Source organism: Rhamphochromis sp. 'chilingali', assembly GCF_963969265.1.
Source record: "Rhamphochromis sp. 'chilingali' genome assembly, chromosome: 2".
In the NCBI taxonomy this organism is placed as follows: Eukaryota; Metazoa; Chordata; class Actinopteri; order Cichliformes; family Cichlidae; genus Rhamphochromis; species Rhamphochromis sp. 'chilingali'.
Window position 1 is genome coordinate 18,736,299 of NC_137930.1, and position 26,628 is coordinate 18,762,926.

General features: G+C 41.1%; 1 protein-coding gene across 1 annotated transcript in view; it reads left to right on the plus strand.

Annotated features, from left to right (window-relative positions):
* Window positions 1-417: 417 nt before the first annotated feature.
* loxhd1a (lipoxygenase homology PLAT domains 1a) overlaps window positions 418-26,628 on the plus strand; it is a gene marked incomplete at its 5' end in the record, with an annotated part of 36,133 nt that continues 9,922 nt past the window's right edge. Inside the window, 30 exons of the mRNA XM_080864727.1 lie at window positions 418-1,150; window positions 6,869-6,983; window positions 8,714-8,794; window positions 10,543-10,727; window positions 11,367-11,465; window positions 11,732-11,880; window positions 11,976-12,099; window positions 14,157-14,407; window positions 14,486-14,621; window positions 14,719-14,879; window positions 15,018-15,104; window positions 15,871-16,006; window positions 16,119-16,273; window positions 16,375-16,535; window positions 19,148-19,224; window positions 19,306-19,502; window positions 19,597-19,789; window positions 19,902-20,062; window positions 20,150-20,486; window positions 20,621-20,772; window positions 21,490-21,623; window positions 21,873-22,024; window positions 22,150-22,254; window positions 22,334-22,462; window positions 22,562-22,729; window positions 22,804-22,985; window positions 23,132-23,248; window positions 25,027-25,189; window positions 25,437-25,591; window positions 25,724-25,933. Coding sequence (XP_080720853.1) covers window positions 418-1,150; window positions 6,869-6,983; window positions 8,714-8,794; window positions 10,543-10,727; window positions 11,367-11,465; window positions 11,732-11,880; window positions 11,976-12,099; window positions 14,157-14,407; window positions 14,486-14,621; window positions 14,719-14,879; window positions 15,018-15,104; window positions 15,871-16,006; window positions 16,119-16,273; window positions 16,375-16,535; window positions 19,148-19,224; window positions 19,306-19,502; window positions 19,597-19,789; window positions 19,902-20,062; window positions 20,150-20,486; window positions 20,621-20,772; window positions 21,490-21,623; window positions 21,873-22,024; window positions 22,150-22,254; window positions 22,334-22,462; window positions 22,562-22,729; window positions 22,804-22,985; window positions 23,132-23,248; window positions 25,027-25,189; window positions 25,437-25,591; window positions 25,724-25,933 — 5,205 coding nt within the window. The remainder of the gene's footprint in view (window positions 1,151-6,868; window positions 6,984-8,713; window positions 8,795-10,542; window positions 10,728-11,366; window positions 11,466-11,731; window positions 11,881-11,975; window positions 12,100-14,156; window positions 14,408-14,485; window positions 14,622-14,718; window positions 14,880-15,017; window positions 15,105-15,870; window positions 16,007-16,118; window positions 16,274-16,374; window positions 16,536-19,147; window positions 19,225-19,305; window positions 19,503-19,596; window positions 19,790-19,901; window positions 20,063-20,149; window positions 20,487-20,620; window positions 20,773-21,489; window positions 21,624-21,872; window positions 22,025-22,149; window positions 22,255-22,333; window positions 22,463-22,561; window positions 22,730-22,803; window positions 22,986-23,131; window positions 23,249-25,026; window positions 25,190-25,436; window positions 25,592-25,723; window positions 25,934-26,628) is intronic.

The following is a 26,628-nucleotide window of genomic DNA, read 5'->3' on the forward strand; positions in this document are numbered from 1 at the left end:
GTATGAGTGCGACTGCAGGTAAAAGCGAGACACCCCCGGCCCGTAAAGCGATCCTGACACCATGAATAATACAGGGTGCCGTGGCAGAGAGGATAAGTTGTCTGTGCAAGGCTCCTTTTTCACAGGGCTTTCTCCTGTGGGTCATGTGAGTGCTGAAGTGACACTAATTTTTCATGAGTGATGTGTGTGTATGCATGGTGTGTTTGTGTGTGTGTGAGTGTGTGTGTCTGCAGGTTGTGTGGCCAGGTAGGAGACGTCCAGGCAGTCATCCCTCCATCTGTGTGTCCTCAGTGGCTGCTCCGACCCCACGATCCCAGAGCATCTCTGCAGCCAAGGGTCAAATGAATTGTCTTACACCATTAGAAACTCTACGCAGCTCTTACGAAACTAAGGGTCAGGGAAGTGAATGAATAAAAGATGCCGTCCAAACAGAAAAAATCCACAGCTTCAGGAGAAACTGAAGAGGTTGATGACGAAGTGGAGGAAACTGAGCCAAAGTTAAAGGAGAGGAGCAACGGTTTGACCCGAGGGGACACCACTAAAAGGGGGAAGAGTCAGAAGAAACACAAGAGCTCCGAGAGCACTGAGAATCAGGAGCTTTCAGAGAACGTGAAAGCTAAAAAAGAGGGGGGAAAGGGACGAGAGAAAAAGAAGAAAAAGAAAGCAGATGAGGACGAGGATGCTGAGGCTGTGATTGAAGGCAAAGATGATGAGGGTGAGCAGAACAACAATGATCCCTCAACCAATACCAAAAAGAAGAAATCACAGAAACTCAAAGAAGAAGTGACCGAGGGAGTGAAGGAGGAAAAGAAGAAAAAGCACAAGAAATCTTCTGCAGAGAACCCGGAGGGGGACGCGGAGATGGGTTCCAAAGATAAAAAGTCCAAAGATGGCAAGAAAAAGAAAAAGTCTCACAATGACGATGATGAGGAGCCTTTAATTGAGGAGCAGGAAGAGGAGGAGGAAACAAAGAAAAAGAAGAAAAAGAAGGCAAAAAAGGGATCAGCAGACAGTGATGAAGATAAAAAGAAGAAGGGGAAAAAGTCCAAAAGCAAACAGGTGGACTACTCTGAAATCTACCAGAATGAACTGCTGAACTACCACACAGACTCATCCGATGGATATGAAGATGAATACTTCAAAAAGAAAGGTAAGAGCATCTGATTGCAGAGCAGATGGAGAAACCTCACATGTTGCTTTTAAAATAAAAAATCTGAGTCAATATGTTGGAGTGTATCAGCTGCTCAAACCTTGACTCCAGTTCTGTCAGCACTGAGCTGGAGCGCTCCGGGGAATCCCTCTGTTATTGTTCTGGGTGAAAGCTCAGTTATGTTCTACATGAATGATGCCAAACAGTGGCTCGGGGGCAGACAGGTGCTGGGTGCCATCCCAGTCCCAGGGGCTGGGAGCACAGCCGGGGCCAGAATCAGGCCTGCGAGTCAAAGGAGCTTTCTTAAAGCAGATCAGAGGCCCTCAGAAAGATGTTAATCAACTCTGCAGGACTATTTTGTGTGTTTTTTGTTAATAATGTTAATAGCATAAGATTTTCTTGTCATGTAACATATTTTAAGCATCCTCTGATTAGACTAGACTTATTTTTTTACACTGATTTCAGATATGGAATTCAATTTAAGCTTGCAAGTCAGGTTTTTGACATGCAAATAATTGACTTTTTGACAGAATGTTGGAATTGTTTCCTACTTAAATTGTTTTGATTGTTTATTCTGAAAAAAAAAACCAATACCATAATATCATAGCATAGTCGCCTCAAGCTGATTTATATTGTAAGGTAGAAACGCTACAATAATACAGAGAAAACCCCAACAATCAGTTTACCGCCTATGAGCAAGTGTTTGGTGACAGTGGAAAGGAAAAACTCCATCTTAACAGGAAGAAACCTCCAGGAGAACCAGGCTCAGGGAGGGGTGGCCATCTGCTGTTACCAGTTGGGGACAAGATGATGATAAAGAAATTTCTGTCAGTTTAGCTAAAAACAAAAACCAGGCGGGTAGCGTGCCTCAGGGTAAAGTGGTCCAGGGTTCAAATTCATAATCTGGCTGGAGCTTTTCTGTGTGAAGTTTGCATGTTCTTCCAATGTTTGCATGGGTACTCCAGCTTCCTTCTGCTGTCCAAAGACATGCAGTTAGTAGGATTAGGTTAAAAATGCCTTTTCACGAGTACTGCTGATGAAATAACCCAATATAAAACATGCTTACTAGAATATTTATCGCAGTTTATCAGTCATCATGAATATCCTAACACAATGTTCTTTGTGTGCATCCAGTGAGAGAAATTAATTAGATGGCGTCATAGTTCAAAAGGTCAAGCTCAAAAGCCCCTTTATTCCTTCTTGTCCTTCTTGTGAACTTTTTACAGTGGAAGCTATTTGCAGAATGAAGAATTGAGCAGACTCCTAAATGGTAAATGGACTGGCTCTTATATAATGCTTTTTTACTGTGCTTCAGTGCTCCAGACACAAACACACAAACACACATACACATGCACAAGCACTTTTTCCATATATATCTTGCTGGATATATATTCAAACAACCTTGGGAAAGGCACAGATTTAGTACTTTTGCCCCAAAAGAAGTTTTGCTTTGTTTCAGTTTTTGTTTTTTTGTTTTTTTACATTTCTGAACGTGTTTGCAAGAGCTTACAAGACATGCAACACTGCAACATCATAATTTGTCTATTACATTCAATTACATTATTTATGTGTTTCCACATAAACACCTCCATAAAACTGACTTTATATAGTTAATGATTTACTTGAAGCTCTTGATCATCTTGCAGATTATAAAAGGAACATTAAGTATTTGTAGCTGTGATACACCTCTACAGTGAGAACATCTTTGTTACCTAACTGACCCACTCAGGTTTCTGACACTCCAAGGAGATTATCATGGTTGAGTTTTACCAGGCCACTGTCTATCTGATTTTATCAGGTGTCTCTCTTTCTCCTTAAGCTGGGTTTAATAGCTCGCCTCACTGTTAATTAGGTATCAGATTGACTTTGATCAAATTGCTCCTTTATCAGATCTGTACATTTCCTCTCTCCATCTTCTAGAAGGTTTAAGATATTCTCTTGCTGTCTAGCCTTCTTATGCATTTATCCTTAGTATTTAGTTTTATTTCATATGACACCTCAAACTGGCTTTTTTAACATTTACCTAGAACAGTGGACACCCTGCAGCATATATGTCAGATTCACTTTAGTCTAGTTTTGTAGTCCTATATACTAAAAATGAAGGGAACGCTCGATAACACAAAGCCACTTAATTTCAGGGATATCAGTCCAACCAGTTAGAAAGCACTAACCATTGTGAATTTATTTTATCTGCTTTGGTGCAAAGGAAAGAGACAGTAGGTACCCTGCAGAGGCAGCAGGACATTCTCGAAACAGCTCCTTATCCACCAACTCCAGCTGTAGCTCAGGAGATAGGACAGGTCATCTCATTTTATCCCTGGATGCCTCAGTAGGGGCAACGTAATAATCATCCGTAAGAGTGTGAATGTTAGATACAAAGCATAACAAAGTGCTTGGGTGAATTAGGCCTGTCATATAAACATGTAGAAAAGAGTTAAGAACCAGTCACTTTACTATCTCATATGTATGTAGTCTGAGTACCTCTATAAACGCAGACATTTTTGCATTTTGCTGGTCTGGAGCATGTAGGTGTGTTGTGTGCTAACATAATGCTATCATTCCAGACTCTGCAGGCCACGGTTTAAATGTAAATGTTAAATTTCATGACAGCTCAAGTACAAAAAGACTGAACATGTATGGCTTGTTTGGAAGGTTTGCCAGGAGAAAGATTCTTCCGTCTAACCAACATGGCAGCACAGCTTAGGTTTTGCAGCGTTGCATCTGAACGAACCAAAGAACTTCTGTAACAATGTCCTTTGGAGACCAAAGTGGTCATAATTAATCGCACACAGCAAATTCAAAAGTGTTAAATTTTTTGGTGTTAATAGTCTCCTTGCAAAAGTAGAGTTAATTTTACTCTAAGCAGAGTCACATTCTTTTAATGTAACTCTGAGGTGTAAAATGATAGTAGTTAAAATCGAGTGTTAAAAATGAGTGTTTCTAGGTCAAATCTAGAGGTGTTACAATGGAAACATTAACTCTTGACCTCTTAACTCTGAACTCCTACAGGGGCTATGACACCAACAGAGTAAATTCACAGACTCCGCCCCCAGCACGGCTCCAATCGAAGCTGAAGTGAAGCCGTTTCAGAACATTTTGCTCTACATATTTGAGTTGTTTGCCATGCTTGGTAAGTCATTTTTTCAAAGATTGTTTCAATTGTTATTAGCTTTTACTTCTGTGGCTCTTTGGAGTTGAGACAAAGCTGTGTGAAAGGCATTAGCCATGTTGCTCGGTGATAGCATAATATTCTGTTTTAGCTAGCTGAAAGGTATTGTTTGCAGGCAAATACCACAGCCTTGAAAAAAGCTTGCATGTGAATTTTCAGTCAAACTTTTGGTCAAATACACCTAAAACAATGTCTAGAATGTGAAATGTTAGTATAATGGTGCTACTTGAAGCCTGAAAACGATCGCCCATAAAAATAAAAAAAAACGAGCAAACAGCAGTAGCAGACGTCCTGACTGGATTCTACGGTAGCATAGATCCCTCCAGAGTTTTGTGCACACGGTTTAGGTAAAAATGAAAAAGGTTGAGGTTTTACATTTAGTTCAGTATTACCTGTTGCCTGTGTCCTTGTCTTTTGGGAAAATACTTTACACAAGTAATGGCTCAAAGAGGATTCCTTTTTTTTTTTTTACTGTGCTGCAATTGTTTACTGGATTATTTGTGCCATTAATTACTGTCAACTAATTTTTATTCGATCTCCGCACAGGATATGCTTGTGAAGATGGAATATGGGGGAGAGCAGAAGTGCGTTGAAGTTCCACAAAGGGATGAATGAAGGACATGCATATTGTATTGAAGAAATAAGTGATGAGAATGCTGTTATTTGCATTTACCATGTCAGACCTTTTGATAAACAAAATTCTAATGAAAGTGAGAACATGTATACTGTTACATCTTTCAGAAAATGTTTTGAAATTGTGGTGCACAGTTCAGAATAAATGTTTTTCAAAAACCATTGCATCTTTTTAGTAAATGTTTATTTCCAAAAGAAATTTCTAGAAGTTCAGAACAGTAAAATTCCCGCTTTTTAGAATGAATTAGAAGATAACTCTTACGTAGTTAAACTAAAATACTCTTTGAGAGCTAATATATAAACTCTTAACACCAAGTGTTAAATTATCAACTCCAGACAGATTTGGTGTTTAACACTAAATCAGAGTTAACGTACCAACTCTCCAAAAAGAGTTAAATTAACACTCTCTGGTGTGGACCCATATAGACACTTTAATAGTGTTGAAATCAAATCCGACAGTGTTAATTTGGACATGCTGGATTTGCTGTGCACCATTTATGGCAAAAACCAAACACAGCATATAAGCACAAACACCTCAAACCAACTGTGAAGCATGGTGGTGGAGGGGTGATCATTTGGGCTCGTTCTGCAGCTGTAGGACCTTGGCACCATGCAGTCTTTGAGTCAACCGTGAACCCCTCTGTTTATCAAAGTATTCTACAGTCAAATATTAGGCCATCTATTGGACAGCTAAAGCTTTGCCCAACAGACTGACTGAAAAAGAAACTAATTAAGGTATTACAATGGCTCAGTTAAAGTCCAGACATCAACCTGATTGAGATGCTGGACCATAAGAAAGCTGAGCATAAACAAATGTCCACAAACATCAATGGAGTGAAGCAACTGTGTAACGAAAAGTGTGATAAAATTCCTCCACAGCTAGGAGGGAGATGGATAAAGCCAAATAGAAAATGAAGACTTCACCTGCTAATGGTGGTTCTACGAGGTATTAAAACATGGGGGGTATACTTTCACAGGACTCTCTTATATATAAACTTCTCCAAATCTATTGCATTTAATGAGCCACTCATTTACAAAATAGATGATAAGGCTAGGAACTTTTTCAAAATGTTACCCACATATTAGAAAGGGTTAGTGGTGCTTCTCATTCCCACACTATGTATGGCATACTTTATACTGGTTGTTTCATCCCTGGGTCATAGACTTTCATCTCAAAGACCAATACTTTCAAATGAAATCAAAACAGAAGAAATCCATTTGATACTTTAACGTTGCTGGACCAAAGTGTTACCTTTTTATAGTCTGTAACAGAATGAACATCCTTTTGAAATCTTCTCTAAAACAGCAGATTTTTGTTTAGATTGTTACTCTAAAGCTCCAAAACACTAAAACTTTTTTCATGGATTAAACCAAAGTATTACTTTTAGGAAAATAGTTATTTTGATCTGCTAATGAATATGAATGTAAAACAGAGGGAACTTAAATGCTGCCACCACTTATCCCGTACTTCATAATAACCCACAAATTGAAAGGGTGTTTCTTGAGTAGAAGTCGAGCGATCAGCAGTCATTAGGATTTATTTTCTGCACGACTTGATTTTTTTCTTAGTTTGATTCGTCCTCTCTTCTCCTCCATGCAAACGATGTGAATGTCACCACCTCAGGTAGATTTTACAGACGGATGAAATGTGAGAGAGGATTGGCTGATGTATAATGCCAGACATGGATTCGTTGCAGTTTCGCCTCATTGAATTCCCTGGCAACTGTGCATGGAAGGAAACATAATGCTCCATAATGTTTATAGATTATTGGACACTGAGGATGTGACTTTGTGTTCGTCCTTTGGTTCAAGTGATTATTCATTAAGTTTTTGTATTAGATATAATGTAATTTGTGACTGTATTTCAGATTGTATTTTCCCTTTTATTCTCTTCTCCCTTCTCCCCTCTCTTCCAGTGTACGAGGTAGTTACTGTCACTGGTGATGTTAAAGGAGCTGGGACAGATGCAAATGTATTTGTTACCCTTTTTGGAGACTTTGGCGTCACGCCCAAGGTCCACCTGGCAAGCAAGTGAGTTTAAAAGGGCTTTTGGTGGTGTTCTTGACTTCGTTTGATGAATATGCTTTTTTTCGTTTGTTTAAATCAGATCTAAGTGACTTACTCTGTTTCACCATCATATGATGTTTAATACATCCTTTTTCAGTTTGTTATGCCAGTTTAGCACCTTTTCAATGTCAGTTGTTGACTTTTTAATCTTTTCTATTCTTCTCCATTCCTTCAGCACAGAAAAGAGGTATTTTTTATTTAATCAAACTGTAAAATGATGCTTATGATCCTGTCCTTGTGTTGGCTTGTATTGTCAATATAACACTGTATGTGAGAGAATTCCTGTTTAACATCAAAACCTGATGTCCAAAGAACCAGTGATGCAAGATAAAATGACTTTGCACACCAGCCATTAAAAAAGATATTAACCAGTAAATTCTTTGACGTCAGACAACAGAGCAGAGGTTTGTTGGTAAATGGGAATGTCTCTTATATACAGTGCATTAAGTGTTGGACACAGGATATCTGGAGTAAGGAGGAACTATGTGACATGGCTGGTCTTCATTTCCATTTAGAGATAAATGAAAGAAGACCACGATGTCATTTCTGGGGACGATCAAATGACTCTCAGGGGATCTTAGCAGCAGGCTTCCTTTATCTCTGCACACATTGATTGACAGATAGGATTACCTGTGAAGCGTAACAGATATACCATGTTACTGTCAGCCACTCTGGACCATGTCACCCACACCTTGTGGTGGTCTCACCCATCCACTTCAGACAGCGTCCACATCCTTTGCATTTACTGTCTATCTGCTGTGTGACTGTAGTGTTGCTCAGCCGATGAGCTACACACACACACACACACGCACGCACGCACGCACGCACGCACACACACACACACACACACACACACACACACACACACACACACACACACACACACACACACAGATGTTCAGGAGCCCCTTTTGGTGACATATTAAACAAACTGCATTGTAAGGAGTTTCACCTTACTCCAATATAAGTTAGGTCCTGCCTGTATTGTGTTATCGTCACTGGAAACTTTAACAGCATGATACAGGTAAGGGAGGGTTGCTATGTCTCCGAGAATATTTGCCCCACTGATCAGTGAGGCAGATTAAAAATGCAACTCTTTGGAAATTCAGTGTAATTATAAAAAACACGTTCAAATTGCATGAATTCCAAAGTTTGCTGTGAGTTTTCTCCACCCCTCCACCGGATAATCAGTTTCTCCCCTTCATTCTCTTGCAGGTGATTTGACATTGAGAATGAGGGCATGTATTCATGTGTGTTGTACAGTATTTCAATCTTGGCAGTTTGTTGCAGTATGATGACACTGTGCACCTTATTTTGTGAGCCTTGGCATTGTCTGTCCACTGAATGTTGCAGGAAGATGAGAACAGATGGAGATATGGGTCAGACACAAAGGCAGATATTCTCTGTTAATGGAAAAGAGGGTGTCTGATTCACGGTGTTGGGCAGAGGGGGGTCTGGTGTGCTCATGGGCCTGGTTCGACTCCGGGAGGGGGTAAATGTACTTGAGGAGGAAGCAGGAGAGGTGAAGGTTTCAGATTATACCACTGCCACGAGACAACCAGGGTACCCTAAATCTGCGTCATTAAGGGGGATACGATTTACTGTTCCAGAGTTTAGGTCACGTGTCTCTGGGTCTCTAGACTGGGACATTCAGAGCATTGTACTGATATTATTCACATTTTGACATTTTCCAGAAGCCGGACTGCATTTGAGAAGAATAAGACGGATGTTTTCCGAATCAAAACACACAACGTGGGGCCTCTAAAGAAACTGAGGTAGTGTATCGCTAATAGTCGACTGTGATAACTCGTATAAAAACTCACATGTATGCACGCTTTAAATACCCCATTACTGTGTCTGGATTAAATACCCAGAATGCACAACTACAGGTCACTGACAACATCACAATTTCTGCTTCATAGTTGAGCATTCCTCACACAGCATAACAGCAGCTTACTAAGAGGATCCCACAGGAACATTTCTCGCTGTGCGGCGGGCCATCAAAGGATTTCATCCAGTGACAGAAGGTTAAGCCCCATCTGCTGTGTGAAGTTTGTCTCCTCTAGAGAGAAAGACACAGAGTTACATCGCAGCCACAAGACATGACCTCTGAAAACAGGCCCCAAGATTTAAACATGCTGAATTGTCAGGATTTGCTAAAAGAATAATGTTGCATTCTGATTTAAAACTTTGTTTCTTTTTCTAGCATGCCAGACACAGTTTTCTTACCTGTTATGGAGACGATCCTCAGTCAAGGTCCACCTATTTGCTTTTTTTTTTCAAGGTCAAGGCAAATCAGCTTAAGACATTTTAAGAAGAACTTAAAATTCTAAGGGCTACTCAAATTGCATGTGAATAATTCAACATTTGCTGTAGAAAAAAGCAATACAGTTCAAAACTCTGGAAAAAGCTAAAATGGTAAGGAGATTATGTGCGGGGATTATTTGGCCAAACTAGAACTTAATAAAGCTTCTCCTGTTGTAGACATTGCCAGGGCAGTGTTAATCCTTACTGTAATGAAAGTGCTGTCATATATATTGCAGTGGGCTGAGGTGGGGACCCAAATGCAAATACACAGGGAGGCAAAGATCAACACAAGTAAGCTGTTTATTCGGCCAATAAAGATCTACAGATAAAAACAAAACTAAACAAAACAAAGACAAGCCCAAACTACAAAGATAATAAGTCCAGGAAACATGCTGGATGTAGAACAGCAGGCGATAGGACAACACAACAAGGAACACAAGCAAACTGAGGCTTTAAATACACAGAAGAGATAATCGGGGAGATGGGAACCATAAGGGTAATAAGACACAGCTGAAACTAATCAAGCATCCCGAGACAAAGGAAGTCACTAACTAATGCCGCATTCCAGGTTAAGTCAGACGTCGACATTTCCAAGTTCCCAGTTATAGTTTCAATTTGAGACACCCCTTCAACTCAGATTTCCTACTTGGAAAGTCTGAGCAGCTCCACCAATCTTGAGTTAGCAAACCGAACATAAACAGCAGTAAAAGTGTAAAACTTTTAACCTGTCCTGTCATTGTTGTTTGTGACTCACTATATAAGCCACACACAGAGCACTGACCAGATGCTGAGATGGTTAGTTCTTAAAAGTTACCAATGTTGTTCAATAACAGCAGAGCTCTAAACCTCCTGTGGCAATAACATCAGCACACAAATTGTGCACCAGGAGCTTCACACCATGTGTTTCTATGGATAAGCAGCTCCCGTTGTTGTAATGTGTAGGTGGCTTGGTATTTTTATCTACATAGTGTAGATTTCTAGATTTGACATGGGAGTGCATTATTCATTTTGTTATTCTACCCCATCGTATTCATTTTCAGTGTCTGATAGTGTAAGCTGCAATACTTAAACACAACAACCATTGTTGTATAGTATTAAACACTGAAGACATTCAAACAGACATTTAAAATAAAAAACAAATGAGATGTGAGGGTCTCATCTGATATTACCTCCAGGCTGCATTCGTGTCTCTCTCTGAATCTGCTGATTTCCTCAGGATCGAGCACGACAACACAGGGATGAGTGCCAGCTGGTTCTTGGATAGAGTGGTGGTGACTGACATGAACCGACCCCATCTGCGCTTTTATTTTGCCTGCAACAACTGGCTGAGTCGGGAGGAGGGCGACAACCTGTTTGTCAGGGACCTGCTGGGCAGCATGAACCCCATGGACGTCCCGAAATGTAGGTCAATCCGGGACAAACCTGTAATAATAAGCAGACCAAAATGTTCACAGAGGTTAAAACAAAATAACAGTCCTAAATACCTTCTCCACATGTCAGAGAAACCCCGGGGATTAGAAATGGTTGACTCTTGTAATAAGATGTCTAAAAGCCAAATATTATGTAATGCCTCTAGAAAGCACTCTGGTCTCTACCACTCAAAGTGGACAATCATTTTAAATATTTATTTTTCTAAATGAGAACTACGTCTGATGTTTTTTATGTGTTAGAGCCATGTGTCTGGCCAGTTGCACACAACCAGTGCTCGATAGCTTAGTGTTTTAGATAGAGTTTCAGGCTGTCATTGAATTCCACTAGAGTGTAATCCTCAGGTACAGCCCATGTGTCCTCTGTGGCAACGTGATCTAGCATTTAAGCGACTGTAGCCAATCAAGCAAAGCACTGTGAACCTGAGGCTCACGTAAAGACACAAGGGTGCTGTGCGGTGAGGGAGTGGTCACAGCAATATAACTGTAATGAACAGACACGCACTGTTATGAATATTTAAAATGGAAGCCATCTGAGTGTCGAAGAGACTGCTATGTGCTACTTACATACCCTTCAGATTGCTTGACTTGTTTTATGTCCCATGTTCTGCAGTGAATAAATATATAGTGAGCGTGTTTACTGCTGATATGAAGGGAAGTGGAACCGATGCTGATGTCTTCCTGAATATTTTTGGAGAGAACGGTGACACAGGTAGGGTGGGAACAAAGGTTTTTTTTAATATGGTTGACAAAAAAATGTAAAGCTGTACAAAGTAATAAAATTAGAAAGATAATACTGTAAATGTACAGTTACACAAACAGAAGTAACTGTGTGAAATCTTCATAGTTATTAAACTAAAGCCAGAAAGTGTTCAACATTTGGTACATTAAACCATGATCACTGGTAAGCTTTGCAATGACATACGTGGTTATTGTGTGTGTGTGTGTTTGCTATAAACTGTGTGTTTATTATCAAAGGGGAGAGAAGACTGGACAGTGACAAAGACAACTTTGAACGTGGGTCAGAGGACAAGTTTACAATAGAGGCCCCAAACCTCGGGAGGCTGAAGAAAATCACTATAGGTCACAACAACAGAGGCTCTTCAGCTGGATGGTTTCTGGATAAGGCATGTAAACCAGCATACGCAATCTGCTCAGATGTGTACATATATATATATATATATATAAAACGCTGATGATAGTGTGTAATGTTCCTGTGTAGGTGGTAATAGATGACATGGGTAACAAAGAATTGTACGAATTCCCGGTGTATAACTGGTTTGCCTTGGATGAAGGTGATGGCAAAATACAGAGAGATGTGTTGGTTGGAGCCACGCAGCCAATGGGTGAGAAAAAAACTGTTGGAACCAATTTTTCGAGGGTAACTGAAATTGCAAATAGTTCAAATTGATGCAAAATTACTGTGGATAATATTAAAATATAAATGGACTTTTTGGACCAATGTATAAAGCTCAAAGTCTGTGGAGACAGTTGGCTAAAAGGCCAGTTTTTCAAATTCGTAACATCTTTAAAATTGAAGAATTTTAACAGCCCTGTTACAACTGCAAATGCTGACAAGTATTTCTATTCCCATGTAGAGGTTTTTTAGGTCAAATATTGAAATTCTACGAAAATTCATTCACATTGGAGAGCATGTAAACAGTCATGGCAAAAATTCAATTCAATTCAATTTTATTTACACAGCTCCACATCACAACGACAGTCGCCTCAAGGCGCTTTATATCGTAAGGTAGACCCTACAATAATACATACAGAGAAAAACCCCACAATCATATGACCCCCTATGAGCGAGTACTTTGGCAACAGTGGGAAGGAAAAACTATTTTAACAGGAAGCAACCCTCAGCAGAACCAGATACAGAGGGGCGGCCATCTGCTGCGACCAGTTGGGGTGAGAGAAGGAAAACAGGATAAAAGACATGCTGTAGAAAAGAGCAGAAAAAGACAGTAGACACTATGTCCATTTTTTACATATCAGGACATAATAAAAAGTGATCTAGTCCTTACCAGGTCTTACCAGTTTGTTTTTTCTTTTTAGCTATTCTGTTTTACATTTGCTGTTCTGCTTGGAATCTTTCCCTTATTGCATGACACAGTTTCAGCCAGGCTTTAGCTCTTAGACAGATGGCTTCACATGAGACTATAGGATTCTTTGGTGTATAGATGAGTTTGCAATCAAGTCCATGAGTACAAAGTGTTCAGGTCCTGTAGCTGCAAAAACAAATCATGAACCTTCCACCACCGTGTTTGGCAGTTGGTAGGAGGCATTTGCGCTGATCTGCTGTGTTTGGTTGTTGCCAAACGTGCCTCTGTGCATTAAGGCCAAACAGCTTCACTTTGGTCTCGAGAGAACATTGTACCAGAGGTTTTGTGGTTTGTTCAGATGCTACTTTGTAAACCTTAGCTACGCTGTCATGTTCTTTTTAGAGAGAAAATACTTTCTCCTGACAGCCTCTTCAAACAAACAATACTTGTTTAGTCTTAAATATTTAACATGCTAACTGAGGTCTGCAGAGTCTGTGATGTAGCTCTTGGGTTTCTGCTGTTTCTCTGAGCACAGCAGTCTTACCAAGAGGGGATTTTTACCGTAATTTCCACCTGGCAACTGTCTTTTCTATTTGTGAATAATCTTTCCCACTGTGGAATGATGGGCTTTAAATTATTCATAAATACCCAGCTAAACAGCAACAACTGATTCTTTAAGATCGTTGCTAATGTCTTTCCTCCTTGGCTTTGTGTTAACACACCCCTCACTGTTCCTGACCAGCACACTGACTAAACCTCTGCTTTTATAGACGTGATCACAATAGCTAATGATCAATAAATCAAGTGCATTTCATCACCCTCCTAATCCTAATCGAAGGAGTGAGGGTGGACTGCATTTTGGCTTTTTTCCCCTTAAAAAATAAGTAATGACACTGTGTAATATGCCATGTTTGGTTGATCATTTGATTGTGCTGGCCTAAATTTAAGACTTGCTAAAGACCAGATTGTTTTCATTATGTCCTGAACCCTTAGAGTTGACTCACCTTACTGTTTGATGCCACTGTAGGTATAAAGAAAAAAACAAACAAACCATAAACTCCTGAGAAACTTTTAAAGGGAACACTGTTAGTGGTGGACCTATATGAACAGTAAAATATACCAGGTTCACCTGCTTTTTTCAATAGAGTTTATAGCTCTAAAAATGTACTGCACATTCTTTTCTCAGGTGTGACACTGGGTGCTTAGTCAATGTAGTGGAGCATTTAGCTACTAAATGAGTCAAGAGGACATCAGGAGCTAGAAGAGACTACTGGTGTGATGATGATGATGCCAATGTTAATTTCAGTGTTAACACTTTGGACCAAAAATGTGTCGTGCATTTTCCTGTCGCTCCTTAGGAATTGTGTACAATGTCCAAGTGATGACTGGAAACGTGAGGGGTGCGGGGACCAACTCTAAGATCCACATGGTGATGCATGGAGCTAAGGGCATAAAAAACAGCGGCAAAGTCTTCCTTGAAGGCGGGGCTTTTGAGCGCGGTCTCATCGACATCTTCAATGTGGAGATCTGTGAACTGATGAGCCCACTCAGCAGGGTCACCATCGGGCACGACAATGGCGCAGTTGGTGCTGGATGGTACTGTGAAAAGGTATTTTTTTTCTTTTTCTTAAGTATGAACAGATCACTTCTCAAAGTGTCATACATCCATCAACCATTTCTCATCCAGGTGGTTATATACTGTCCGTTCACGGGGATAGAGCAGACGTTTCCGTGTGGGATGTGGCTGGATGAGGATGAGGGAGATGGGCTGATTGAGAGGGAGCTGTATGAGATGGTCTCTCTCAGGCAGAAAAAACAGATGAGTGGGTGTCTTCATTCTGCTTTACTCAGTGAATAAAACATCAAAACATAAATCTTCTATATGTACTTTAGTGTCACACTTACTCTGTTTCCATTTAGAGTACCCATGGTCGCTGTGGATTTGGACCTCAGATGTAAAAGGGGCAGGGACAGATGCCCAGGTGTTTCTGCAGATCTATGGAGAGAAGGGCAAGTCTGATGAAATGAAACTAGAAAACAACTCGGACAGTTTTGAACAAGGCCAGGTTGATAAATTCATGGTAAGTCTTGAGTTCACCTGATAAGGTGAATAAAACAGCTTCATCTATTGTTCATTTAGCACAATAATCATAAAGTCTGTCAAAGAAACTTTTTTCCTAAACTATCCATTCTTATTTTACATTTGGGGATAATTGTAGATTGAAATGCCAGACATTGGGAGACTGCTGAAACTGCGGATCTGGCACGAGAAGAGACATCCATTCGCTGGTTGGCATTTAGGAAAGGTGAAAAAATTGTCAGTATAAGCTGTTAAGTCTGTTGTACAGGGTCACCTTTGAGCAATGAATCTGGCACTGAGCAAGTGTTACTTGTACTGTGGATGTTGAAGTCTTTGGACCAGTTCAACACTTCGCTCCGGTGTGAACTATCTCAGCAATTGTTTGGGAATGTTTGCCTTTGGACTTTGTTGATTCCCGTGCTTTGACAACTATTAAGTGAAACCTTAAAGATTGCTTTAACTTTATATCTTCAACTTTATCTGACAAATGCTAGCATGCTATTATGTATTGAAATAGTAAACAATGTACCTTGAAGCCGATCTCATCAGCTTCAGCTGTTTTGGTGTTAATGAAATTAACAGTTGGAGAGGTTGACGTTTTTCCTCCTCATCTTTTCTGGCTGTTTTTTCACTAATTTTGCATTGGCTAGGTTCAGTGTCGCTGCTGTTAGCATGAGGTCATACCTGGATCCTACAGAGGTTGCACAAGGCGTCCATCTCATCCAGGATGGCACATCAATGCATGCCATTGTGAGAAGGTTTGCTGTGTCTCCCAGCACAGCCTCAAGAGCAAGGAAGCGACAGGGACTCTAGAAGAGCTGGACAGGGCCATATCAGTATAGATATCCAGCAAGACTTTTGTTTCCCTTTGAGATCTGATGTGTTTTCAAAGCATTCCTTTATTTATTTCTTTTTTTGAGCAGTTTAGATGCTGTCATTGCTGCAGTCCTGTTTGAAAGGAATATTGTGAACCAAATTATGATTTTCTGCAGGTCACCTTGCTCAAGACGCTAACCATGGAGAAATATTCTTTTGAATGCGGCCGTTGGCTGGACATCAACGAGGATGACAATGAGATTGTCAGAGAGCTTCCAGCGACAGGAGTACTTATTGATGAGCCACTGCCCTGTAAGAGGGCTCTGCAGAACACTGCAGATGTTCAGACTCCATGTTCACAGTCAATTACAAACAGTATGTCTTGAGTGAATGTAGCTCCTTTACTCTCTCTTTGTTTCTTCAGTGATTAAGTACAGAGTCACCATCTGCACAGGAAATGTCAGTGGCAGTGGCACCGATGCCACCGTCTTCCTCAATGTTATTGGTGACCTAGGTGAGACGGGCGATCGACTCATGATTATGAGCAAAAACAACGTTAACAAATTTGAAAAGGGAAACGTGAGTGTATTAATAAACAAGAATGAACCCAATAATTAAGTAAATATGTGTGAAATGCACAGCAAGCATCTTTACATGGCTGTCTCTTTCTCTTCCCTCAGCACGATGAGTTTCTCATTGAGTCCGTATCCTTGGGCCAGGTGCGCAGGGTCCGTGTGGGTCATGACGGCCGTGGTGGAGGCTGCGGTTGGTACCTCGATAAGGTGATGGTCAGGGAGGAAGGCCAGCCAGAGAGTATGGCCATTGAATTTCCTTGTTACAGGCAAGACAATAGTTTCCAAATAACTCAAATGCTCTCACAGATATGGTTTCTTTGCAGATTATTAATTTCATTGTCACTATATGCTAAATCTTAAACTAAAAGCACTAGAAGCAGCAGGATGCTTGACACTATTAAAAATCACTTAACAGAACTCCTCAGGTTTGAACTTTGGACAGTGGCCTAGCAGTTTTCTCCTGTTTCCTGTTTTTATGCTAGGTTAAGTTAACCAATCGTTGGCTGGAGCAGGGCCGTGCAGAGAGGTTTAAAGGGGCGGGTGCTCAAAGTTAAAAAGGGGCACATTGAACCAGGCTGAATAACAACAACACGCATTCATTAAGAATCTAATATGGGAAGGGCAGGGCTGTGTTGATCTGAGACTGTAGACATTAAAAAGTCCATAGGAGAGATGGTAGCTGATTAAACAAGTGTCATGAGATAATAACAAAATGCAAAGATTGGTGACAGCGCTTGGAACCATAAGGCAACAAAAAACTGTGAGAAATAATTTAGGCTCTGCCTGTGAATCACTCTTTGCTTCTCTTCTTCCTTCCATCCCATCATTTCATATATCACTCTCCACTTAATATGTGAGAACAAGGCACAACTTGCTATTGCAATAAGCTATAATCTAATTATCCACACCTAACAACTCTTGCACTTAATCTATAATAAAATGATGACAGAAAAATGTTATAGCCCTGCCTTTAGTAGCCTCACACAGCTCCTACTGTTTCCTCCTCATGTCCTTACCAGGCATGTCTGGACAATGTTATATCATGAGTAATATTTTTTTTAAAAATCCATCTAAATAAAACACACACATGCACGCACACACAGTGACATTTTAGACCTTCTTCAGAATACTGTACTATGGGCATCACTGTGCTGATCCAGAATCCTTACATTATTATTTATTACTAGAGCTACAATAATAAAGCAATGAGGAGGGGGAAGTAATAAATATGAAATAATGTATTTATGATGATTCCATTTGTTTCACTATCCACTCTGTGCAGGGGCAAAGCTTATTACATTTTTAAACTGTAGAGATACAATCATTTTACTGCTGTAAAATCCAAATTTGTCTTATTTAAAATATAAATCTAATATAATCTGCTTCTTAATGTATGTTCTTTAAAATGCAGCTTGTGTTTTTTAATATATTATAATTATAATAATTATTATGTGGACATGCATATTAGATCGTTTTTTAGTGAAATATAATCCCTCCAGAAAGGCAGGAAAAGCCCGGAAACTTACTTTAAAACTAAATATGTTCCCTAAAACGGTGACAGAGCTACAGACCCATGACAGCCAGGTAGCCAGCAGCTGTGACCAGCACTACATGTGCAGTTCATAAAAGGACAGGTAATGTTTGTCGCGCTGTTGCACACACAGCACGCTCGTTTGTTTCAGTTCGTCAGTTGCAACAAGACAACTTACCAACGTGTACGTAATAAGTTAATACTCCTGGGTGCTACACACTACAGTGTACGCTGTACACCTACTTACTGGTTTTGTCGCATCAGTCTGTGTCTCTGAGTTAACTTGTGTTTCTCCTACAGCTCCGGACCGCTAAAAATGCGCGTGCTCTTTGTGAGCTCGTTCCCGGCTCGTAACCAGCGCGTTCTGCCGTCAAGGGCGATCATTGATTAAATGTGATCATGTGACTGATGCAAGCCAGATCCTTTTATTTAGCAAAACTGTGATTAATAGTTAAATATTATTGTTGAGGGGCACTCACATAAAAAAAAAAAATTTAAAAAAAAGTTGCCTCAACAAAAGGGCACTTTGGGCACCCATCAGGAAAGGGGCGGGTGCTCAAGCCCCTCTAGTCCCCCCCTCTGCACGTGCCTGGGCTGGAGCTTTAGTTAGCATACAGTCATCTTCTCTTTTCGGCTGTTCTCTTTAGGGCTCACCACAGAGGACCATCTGCCTCCAACTCACCCTATCCCTCCCATCTTCCTCTGGTACATCACTTTCTTCTGAAACCAACACAGACAGAATCCAGTCAGACAAAATCCTCCCACCAGCTCGAAATCTCTCTTAAGTGTTGTAAATTGACCGCTCTTACCTTCACTAGCTCTCCAGTGGCTTGCGTGTAAATAGTTAGGCAGCTGATGGACGAGTGTGCCATTACAAATGGAGACTAAATGAATGTGGCCAGCTCTGTGCTTCTAATAGTGGTGCCAAAACCACAAGGCTGAGGTGCAGTGTTACCTCCTCCTGTCTGTTTGATTTGGCAGTCAGGGAAAGTTGATTCCCACTTTCAGTGTGGAAATTGTTACATGAATAATGTTAGGCCACTTAAATGTTTTGTAATTATTAAGTTAATGATTGGGATTTTAATCTGGAAAATGTAACCGTTAAAATGTAAGTCAGTTAATATCATGTTCTGTCTGTTTCCTCTTCTTTCCTCTTCTTATTGTTCAGTGGCTTCAGAGGTTCTGTCAGTCCTATAGCATCATTCTTCCAGTGAAGTTATGAATACATAAATATTATGTCATCTTTTTAATATTTCCATTTCCAGGGATTTTCTAAGTGTGTAGGAAGGCTCCTCTGATTCTGTTTTTACGCCATTGAGGTACATTTACATGTGTGTTTTTCTTCAGGTGGTTGGACCGTAATGAGGATGATGGACAGATTGTCCGTGAGTTAGTTCCAGCGGGAGACGGCCTGCGTCTCTTCAGTGAGTACACAAGAACATTTTAAAAAGCCCAGTTTTGTAGGCATACATCAGTTTTTTAAACCGATTGTTTTCACTCCTCAGATGTCAGCTACCAGATAGCAATCAAGACAGGCAGTGTGAACGGGGCCAGCTCGGACTCCAAGGTGTTCGTCAAGCTGTATGGGGAGAAGGGTGATACTAGCAAGGTGATATTAGCAGTCTCCGACAATGATCTCAGGAACTACTTTGAGACAGGTCGCACGGATATCTTTACCTTCGAAACCTCTGACATCGGGAAGGTAAGTTTGCAAGACTTGTACTGCATGTAATTAGACAGACATTAAGACATTTATTTATGTTTCTTTTTGCCTGTGTGCTTTCTGATGCTTGCAGATCAACCGACTTCTGATAGGTCACACCAACGAGGGACTGCGGGCCGGGTGGTTTCTGGACAGCGTGCAGATCTCTGTGCCGGTTCACGGAAAGCAGTACATGTTCCCAAGTCACAGGTGGCTCTGTAAAGATGAAGCTGATGGAAAGGTGGAGGTGGAGCTCTATCCCAGCGAGACGTTGGACATTGAACAATGTAAAAGGCACAAAAGCAAAAAACAGTTTGCACAGCCAGAATTAATCATTTTTAAAGTGATAGGTTGAGATACACTGCTTCTCATAATGCTTAATCCTTTTGCCTATAACAGTGATCAACTATGAAGTGACAGTAGTCACAGGTGACGTGCGTGCAGGTGGAACTAACGCCAAAGTCTTCTGTCAGATCTATGGATATGAAGGAAAAACTGAAGTTCTGCCTCTAAAAAGTCGCTCCAACAGTTTTGAACGTGACACCACTGACATCTTTAAGGTCTGTATTAATACTGCTTAGGTTATGTCAACGTCTGTCAGAGATTTGAGTTGCTGGTTTGACTTTTGTTTCATGTCTGCAACCCAGATTGAGGCTCAGGATGTTGGTAAGATCTATAAGATACGTATCTACCACAACGGGAAGGGTATTGGAGACGGATGGTTTCTGGAGACTGTGGACATCAAGCGCCTGACGATGGCTATGGTGCAGGTTGAGGTGAAGAAAGAAGAGACGAGCAAAAAGGACAAGAAGAAAGATAAGAAAAAGAAGAAGAAGGAAGAGGAGGAGGAGGTGGAGATAATTGAAGAACTGCAGGAAGTGGTGGAGACATTTATTTTTCCTTGTAACCGCTGGCTAGCCAGGGATGAGGAGGACAGGGAGATTGTGGTTGAGCTGCTGACTGAGGATAATGACGACTTGGAGAGTAAGTAGAGCATGAATGTGGTCATGTTGACTCACTGATATCTGCTGCTGAAGCCCGTGAGCCTGAAAATCAAGCCAATGCCCTCATGTGCATTTTCATAATGTCGCTGATGATTTACTGTGTTTCTCCGACAGTGAACTCCTATGAGATACATGTGTTCACTGGGACGATGTGGGGGGCAGGGACAGATGCCAATGTGTACATCAACATCTACGGAGAGACAGGCGACACGGGAGAGCGACACCTCAAGAAATCCAACAACCTAAACAAATTTGAGAAAGGCCAGGTAAACCCGGTTTGCTGAAAATCCGAAGGAAATCAATTTGTTAACTCTTGATTTTTCCTGTCTTCCTCCCTTCACCCCCAACCAGTCGTGGTATTGACTCCCTCTCACTAAGCCTGGTTTAGCTGGAGTTTTTCTCCTGTTAAAAGGGAGTTTTTCATTCCCACTGTTGCCAAGTGCTTGCTCATAGGGGATCATCTGTTATAGGATCTCTACCTTACAATTTAAAGAGCCTTGAGGTGACTGTTATTGTGACTTAGTGTTATATAAAGAAAACTGAATCGCACTGACTCATGTATTGACATTTTGCAAAGAGTTAAAGGAGAATATGGATATCACTACCATGTCTGTCCATGAAGGATATTGCATTGGCTTTGCAGAGACTTTGTATATGGGGGAAACAGGCAGCCCGACCTGACCAAGGCCTAAAAATCAGCCTTATTAAAATGCTAAATCTCATGTTGATGTTTTTATAATGCCGTCATGGATGTGTCAGGCAATGGATGTGTCAGGCAATCCTGACAATGCCGTCTGGCATTGTCAGGATTGCTGTAATTGATACTGTTTTCCTGGCAAAGTCTCTCATCAAACAAATGTTTGGCTTCGGTAGCCTTCTGGGTTAAACAAAGATCAGATGAATAAGTGATGAGGTTCTCATGGTCCGCTAACCTGTGGCATTTCTTGACCCTTTGTCACCGGGCTTGTTGGCGGGCGACGTAGGAAGACGTTTTCGACATCTCTGCAGTCGACCTGGGGACCCTGAAGAAGCTGAGGATCCGCCATGACAACAGCCAGGCCAGCGCCGGCTGGTTTTTGGACAGAGTGGAGATTGTGGACAACAAAGATGACACCACGTATGTCACCAGCACATTGATGTTATATGTTTAACGGACCCCTTAATGGAGAAAGCAAATTTGCACTTTGCTGAGTCATACTAGACACAAATTCAGAAACACAAAGGGTTCACAAAAAATCCCCATCCTACATAGCAGACAGAGCCTCTGCGTGTGTGCTAGAGCACCACTGTGTGGTGTGAAGTGGGAAATATTTTAAACAAATTTTTTGACATGGAAAAGTTATGTATCCTGGCATATATATTTTAGGTACTTCTTTCCTTGCAAACGGTGGCTGGCTGTCGATGAGGATGACAGACAGCTTGCCAGAGAGCTTGTTCCTGTGGATGAGGCGTTCATGAAGAAGGGAGATGATGATGACGAAGATGACTCTGAAGCTACTCTTGGTTTGGAACAGAAAGGTGAGAGCAACGTTACTGCGTACGAAGAAAGAAGTGTCTGACCGATGTCAGATATCGAGCGTTTTCTGAGTTTTTCTGAGAAATATAACACAGAGATTATTAAATGTGGTAACTTCTTCCTGCAGCCATGTCAACAACATACACAGTGAGGATAAAAACTGGTGACAAGAAGTACGGAGGAACAGACGCTAACGTCTTTATGATCCTGTATGGCACCAAGGATGACACAGGTAGCTTTGGAAGTGACTGCTGCGCTTTTTGCCTGCTTTCTGTGTTTAAAATGATAATTAGTCTGTTCTGTATCCACAGGAATTATTAACCTGAAGGCTTCAAAGACCCATAAGAACAAGTTTGAGCGAGGTATGATTGATGTGTTCACTGTGGAGGCCGTGGACCTCGGACCCCTGAAAAAGCTGCGTATTGGACACGACAACAATGGTACATTAGGACCGACTGGCTGCCTGTGCCGAGAATAATGCAGAAATACTCCGACTACATCTACATAAATGATCACAGTCTTTTCTGTTAATGTTTAAGGGGGAGGGTCAGCAGGCTGGTTTCTTGACTGGGTGGAGATTGATGCTCCATCTCTGGGACAGAAACTACACTTCCCCTGCGGCCGCTGGCTGGACAGAGGAGAGGATGATGGAGCCATCGTCAGGGAGCTTTTCCCTAATCCTCTTCAAACAGAGTTTTACACACCATGTAAGTCAGAAAAGTGCACCATATTCTAACTGTATTAAAAGTGTAACTTAATTGGTTATTATTCCATTTTATAGTCGTTCCTTATGAGATCAAAATCTTCACAAGTGACGTGTTTGGAGCCGGTACAGACGCAGACGTCTTCATCATCCTGTATGGCCGAGATGCAGTGTGCACCCAGCAGAAGTCCCTGTGTGTCAACAAGAGGGAGAGGAGAATGTACTTTGAGAGAGGAGCTGAGGACATGTTTATTGTTGAGGTAAGTTAAATAAGGGAAGCAATAAATACATTCATCCTGCTTTGGGGACTAGAACAGCAAAGTCATGAGCGTGTTTCTGCATTTACAGCAATGAACTTCACTTGTGAAAGTTGTCCGTTTATCCAAGTGTTCTGTTGTCTGTGCAGCTAGAAGATGTCGGAGATGTAATTGAGAAGATTCGTATTGGCCATGACAACCGTGGGGTGAACCCAGGCTGGCATCTGGACAGAGTGGAAATCAGACGCCTCCTCAGGAAAGGAAAGGTACTGTCTGCGGAGGATACATGAACAGAGGGAAAGTGTTTTACTGGCTTAAGTAAAAAATATGATAGTAGCTGATAATAGCAGTTTAGAAAACTTTGGTGAATATTGCAGTAATATATTGGTGAATTAATATTACTGATGGCTGACAGCACAGAAAGTGTGCAAGTAGCATTGTACTGTAGAAAGAGGTGAAGGTAATTTGAACTACTTGATATACTCAGGGCCACTTTGTTGGGTTTGTCTATTCAACTGGTTTGCTAAAGTAAATATCTAATCAGCCAATCAGATGGCACCAACCAAATGTATTTAGTGATGCAGACATGACTGTAAACTGCTGAAATTCAAACTGAGCATCAAAATAGGGAAGAAAGGTGATTTAAATTACTCTGAAGGTAGCATGGTTGTTGGTGCAAGATATACTGGTGTGAATATTTCAGAAACTGCTGATCCACTGGGGCTTTCCTGCGCTAACCTTTTTGGTGTTTACAGAGGACGGCCTGGACAAGAGATAATATGCAGTGAATTCACTTGGCAAAAGTGTCTTGTTGATGCTGGGAGTCAGAGGAGAATTGCCAGACTGTTTCCAGCTGTTAGGAAGGCAACAGTAACACAAAAAGCTACTTGTTGCAACCAAGATATGCAGAAGGCATACCTTAAAGGCACAATTGGGAACCACTGCTGTCAGCTATGAGCAGGAAACTGAGGTTACAATTCACACAGGCTCACCATTATTGGACAATAGATCATTAGAAAAATGTTGGCTTGTCTGACCCTCAATTTCTCCCACAACATTCAGATGATATGGTCAGAATTTAGGTAAACAAATATGAAAGCATGGGTCCATCCTACCTTGTGCCAACAGTTCAGACTAGTGGTGGTATAAAGGTGTTGGAGATATTTTATGTGGGCTCCTTAGTATCAACTGAGCACCACAGAGCAACACCACAGACTGCCTGAATATTGTTGCTGACCATGTCTGCCCCTTTATGACCACAGTTTACCCATCTTCTGTTTTCTTGATCATTACAATGAGTCCAATGTCCTCAAATGGCCTTTGGGATGTGGTGGGATTAGGGGTTCGGCATCACGGACGTGCAGCTGACAAATCTGCAGCAACTGTGTGATTTTATCATGTCTATATTGACCAAAGTCTCTGAGAAACATTTCCAGCACCTGACTCTATGCCATGAAAATTTCAGGGAGTTCTGGAGGCAAAAAAGGGGTCCAATAAGGTGTACCTAATAAAGTAGCCAGTGAGTGTATATTATGGGTACTTCAACCTAGTACAGGTGATCATATCTCATGAAACTGTTGCATGTTTTGTGTGTAAATTGTGAATCTAAAACATTTAAATACCTAAAAAGAACCATATTTGCTTTTTGAGTGCAAATATAAAAAATAAATTAAATGTCAGCACTCAAGTTTTTAAAACTGTGCAGCCGTATATCAAACGCCCAGAGTTACATTTCACTGCGCAGAGGACTGACACTCTATTAGGGCTGTATTTGGGCTGCCACACCCGAAAGCCTCATTCACAAGATTGATTTCAGCACTCAGGAGCACATCCTCTGATTCCCTTCTTCTAATAACGGAACAGTTCTGTTTTTAATCAGCAGGTGGTGATGTTGTCTTCTTAGCTGGTCAAGCAGCACTGTGATTTCATTTGTGATTCAACATATTGGGTTGCTGCTCAGCCAGTCTAAATATTCTGTTTGCTGATCCTCCTCCGAGACACAAACACACAGATTAAACTGCAGAATTTAATCGTCTCTTTGTAGGGTTCAGAGACCGTGATCTTCCCCTGTGAGCGGTGGCTCGCCAAGTCAGAGGACGATGGAGAAACGGTGAGAGAGCTTGTGCCCTCTGACATCATCACAGAGAAACTTTCAAGAGATGGAAGCCTGAAAGTGACTGAAGTCGAGGTGGAAGACGCTCTGGAGAGTATGTTACCTGCTGGCTGCATTATTAGAAACACAAAAACGATTTGTCATCCTGTCTTTTTATCTGCCCTTCTGAGCATTAGTTTGGAGACAGTTTTCCCTTCTGGTCCTTTATACCCCCAACTAAGTCTCTGTTATGACAGCAGCATCAAACTACAATGCAAAATTGCTTCATTTTCAATCTATTTCCTGGCAGCAGCCTCACACAAAATCCCCTGCCTGTCTGTGATCACTGTCTCCCACTACAGCCCACACATACAAAGTTTCCGTGATGACAGGTGATGTGTGTGGAGCCGGCACTGATGCCAACGTCTTCCTCACCATTTACGGGGACCTGGGGGACACCGGGGAGAGAAAACTGAGCAAGTCGGAGACAAACAGCAACAAGTTTGAAAGAGGATCTGTAAGAAAGCTTGAACTTTGTGACCTTTTTAATTCTTGTCTCCTACACTGTAGATATATATATTCCAGATTACAGAGCAAAAAAGAAGTACACAACATTGATGTTATTTCCTGAATGTTTCTCTTCTCCCAGGTGGATAAGTTCACTATAGAGGCAGTAGACCTCGGTCAGATTTTCAAAATAAAAATTCGCCATGATAACAGTATGGTGAGTCCTGACTGGTACTTGGATCAGGTGGAGGTGCTGGACATTGATACAGAAGAGGTGTTCCTCTTCTTATGTGAACGCTGGCTCTCCAAGAAGAGAGAGGATAGACGCATCCAAAGATACTTTTATGTCAAGGTAACATGAACAATCTAAAGTGCTACTTCTTACATGAAAGAGGTTTTGATATACTGATTTCTTCTATTTCTTACACTAGTTGAGCACAATTAACGTAATGTCCTCAGTTCTAGCTCCATATTTTTATTCTTAGATGTTTTCACAATAGCAAAAAAATAATAACTGCCCTTCAGTTCATTTACAGACCAAATAAAAGCCATTTTAGCTCCCTTTTATTCTCATTGGCAGCCCCTCAATTACAGAGAACAGCAAGTGGGTGGGGTTTCTGTGCTCACAGCCGGACCTGTGTGCCTGAGAAGACCATATTAGGGAGATCTTCTCCCAACAACAGAGCCAAGAGTAAAAAATAAATGAATTTGAAAAGTTTGAAATTCACATCAGTGTTTGGCTCATATGAATTACTTGCACATATGCTGACCTCATTCTTTGAAACTTTGGCTGTATAAGCGCATTTACCACTGTAACACAGAGCCCTGCTGTATATGTTACATAACATGAGAAAAAGTGTGACAGATCCACTTTAAAGTGAATGGCGGTTGATCACCAAAGTGACTAGGATTCATTTTTTGTTCTTTCGTGGCACACCACCTGAAATAATTTCAGCACCTTTTTGAAGTCTTTGTAAAACATTTAGTGGCTTAGCATCGACTTGGGTCTGTATCTCTGCAGATATGGCTGCTGCATCACTAAGTGTC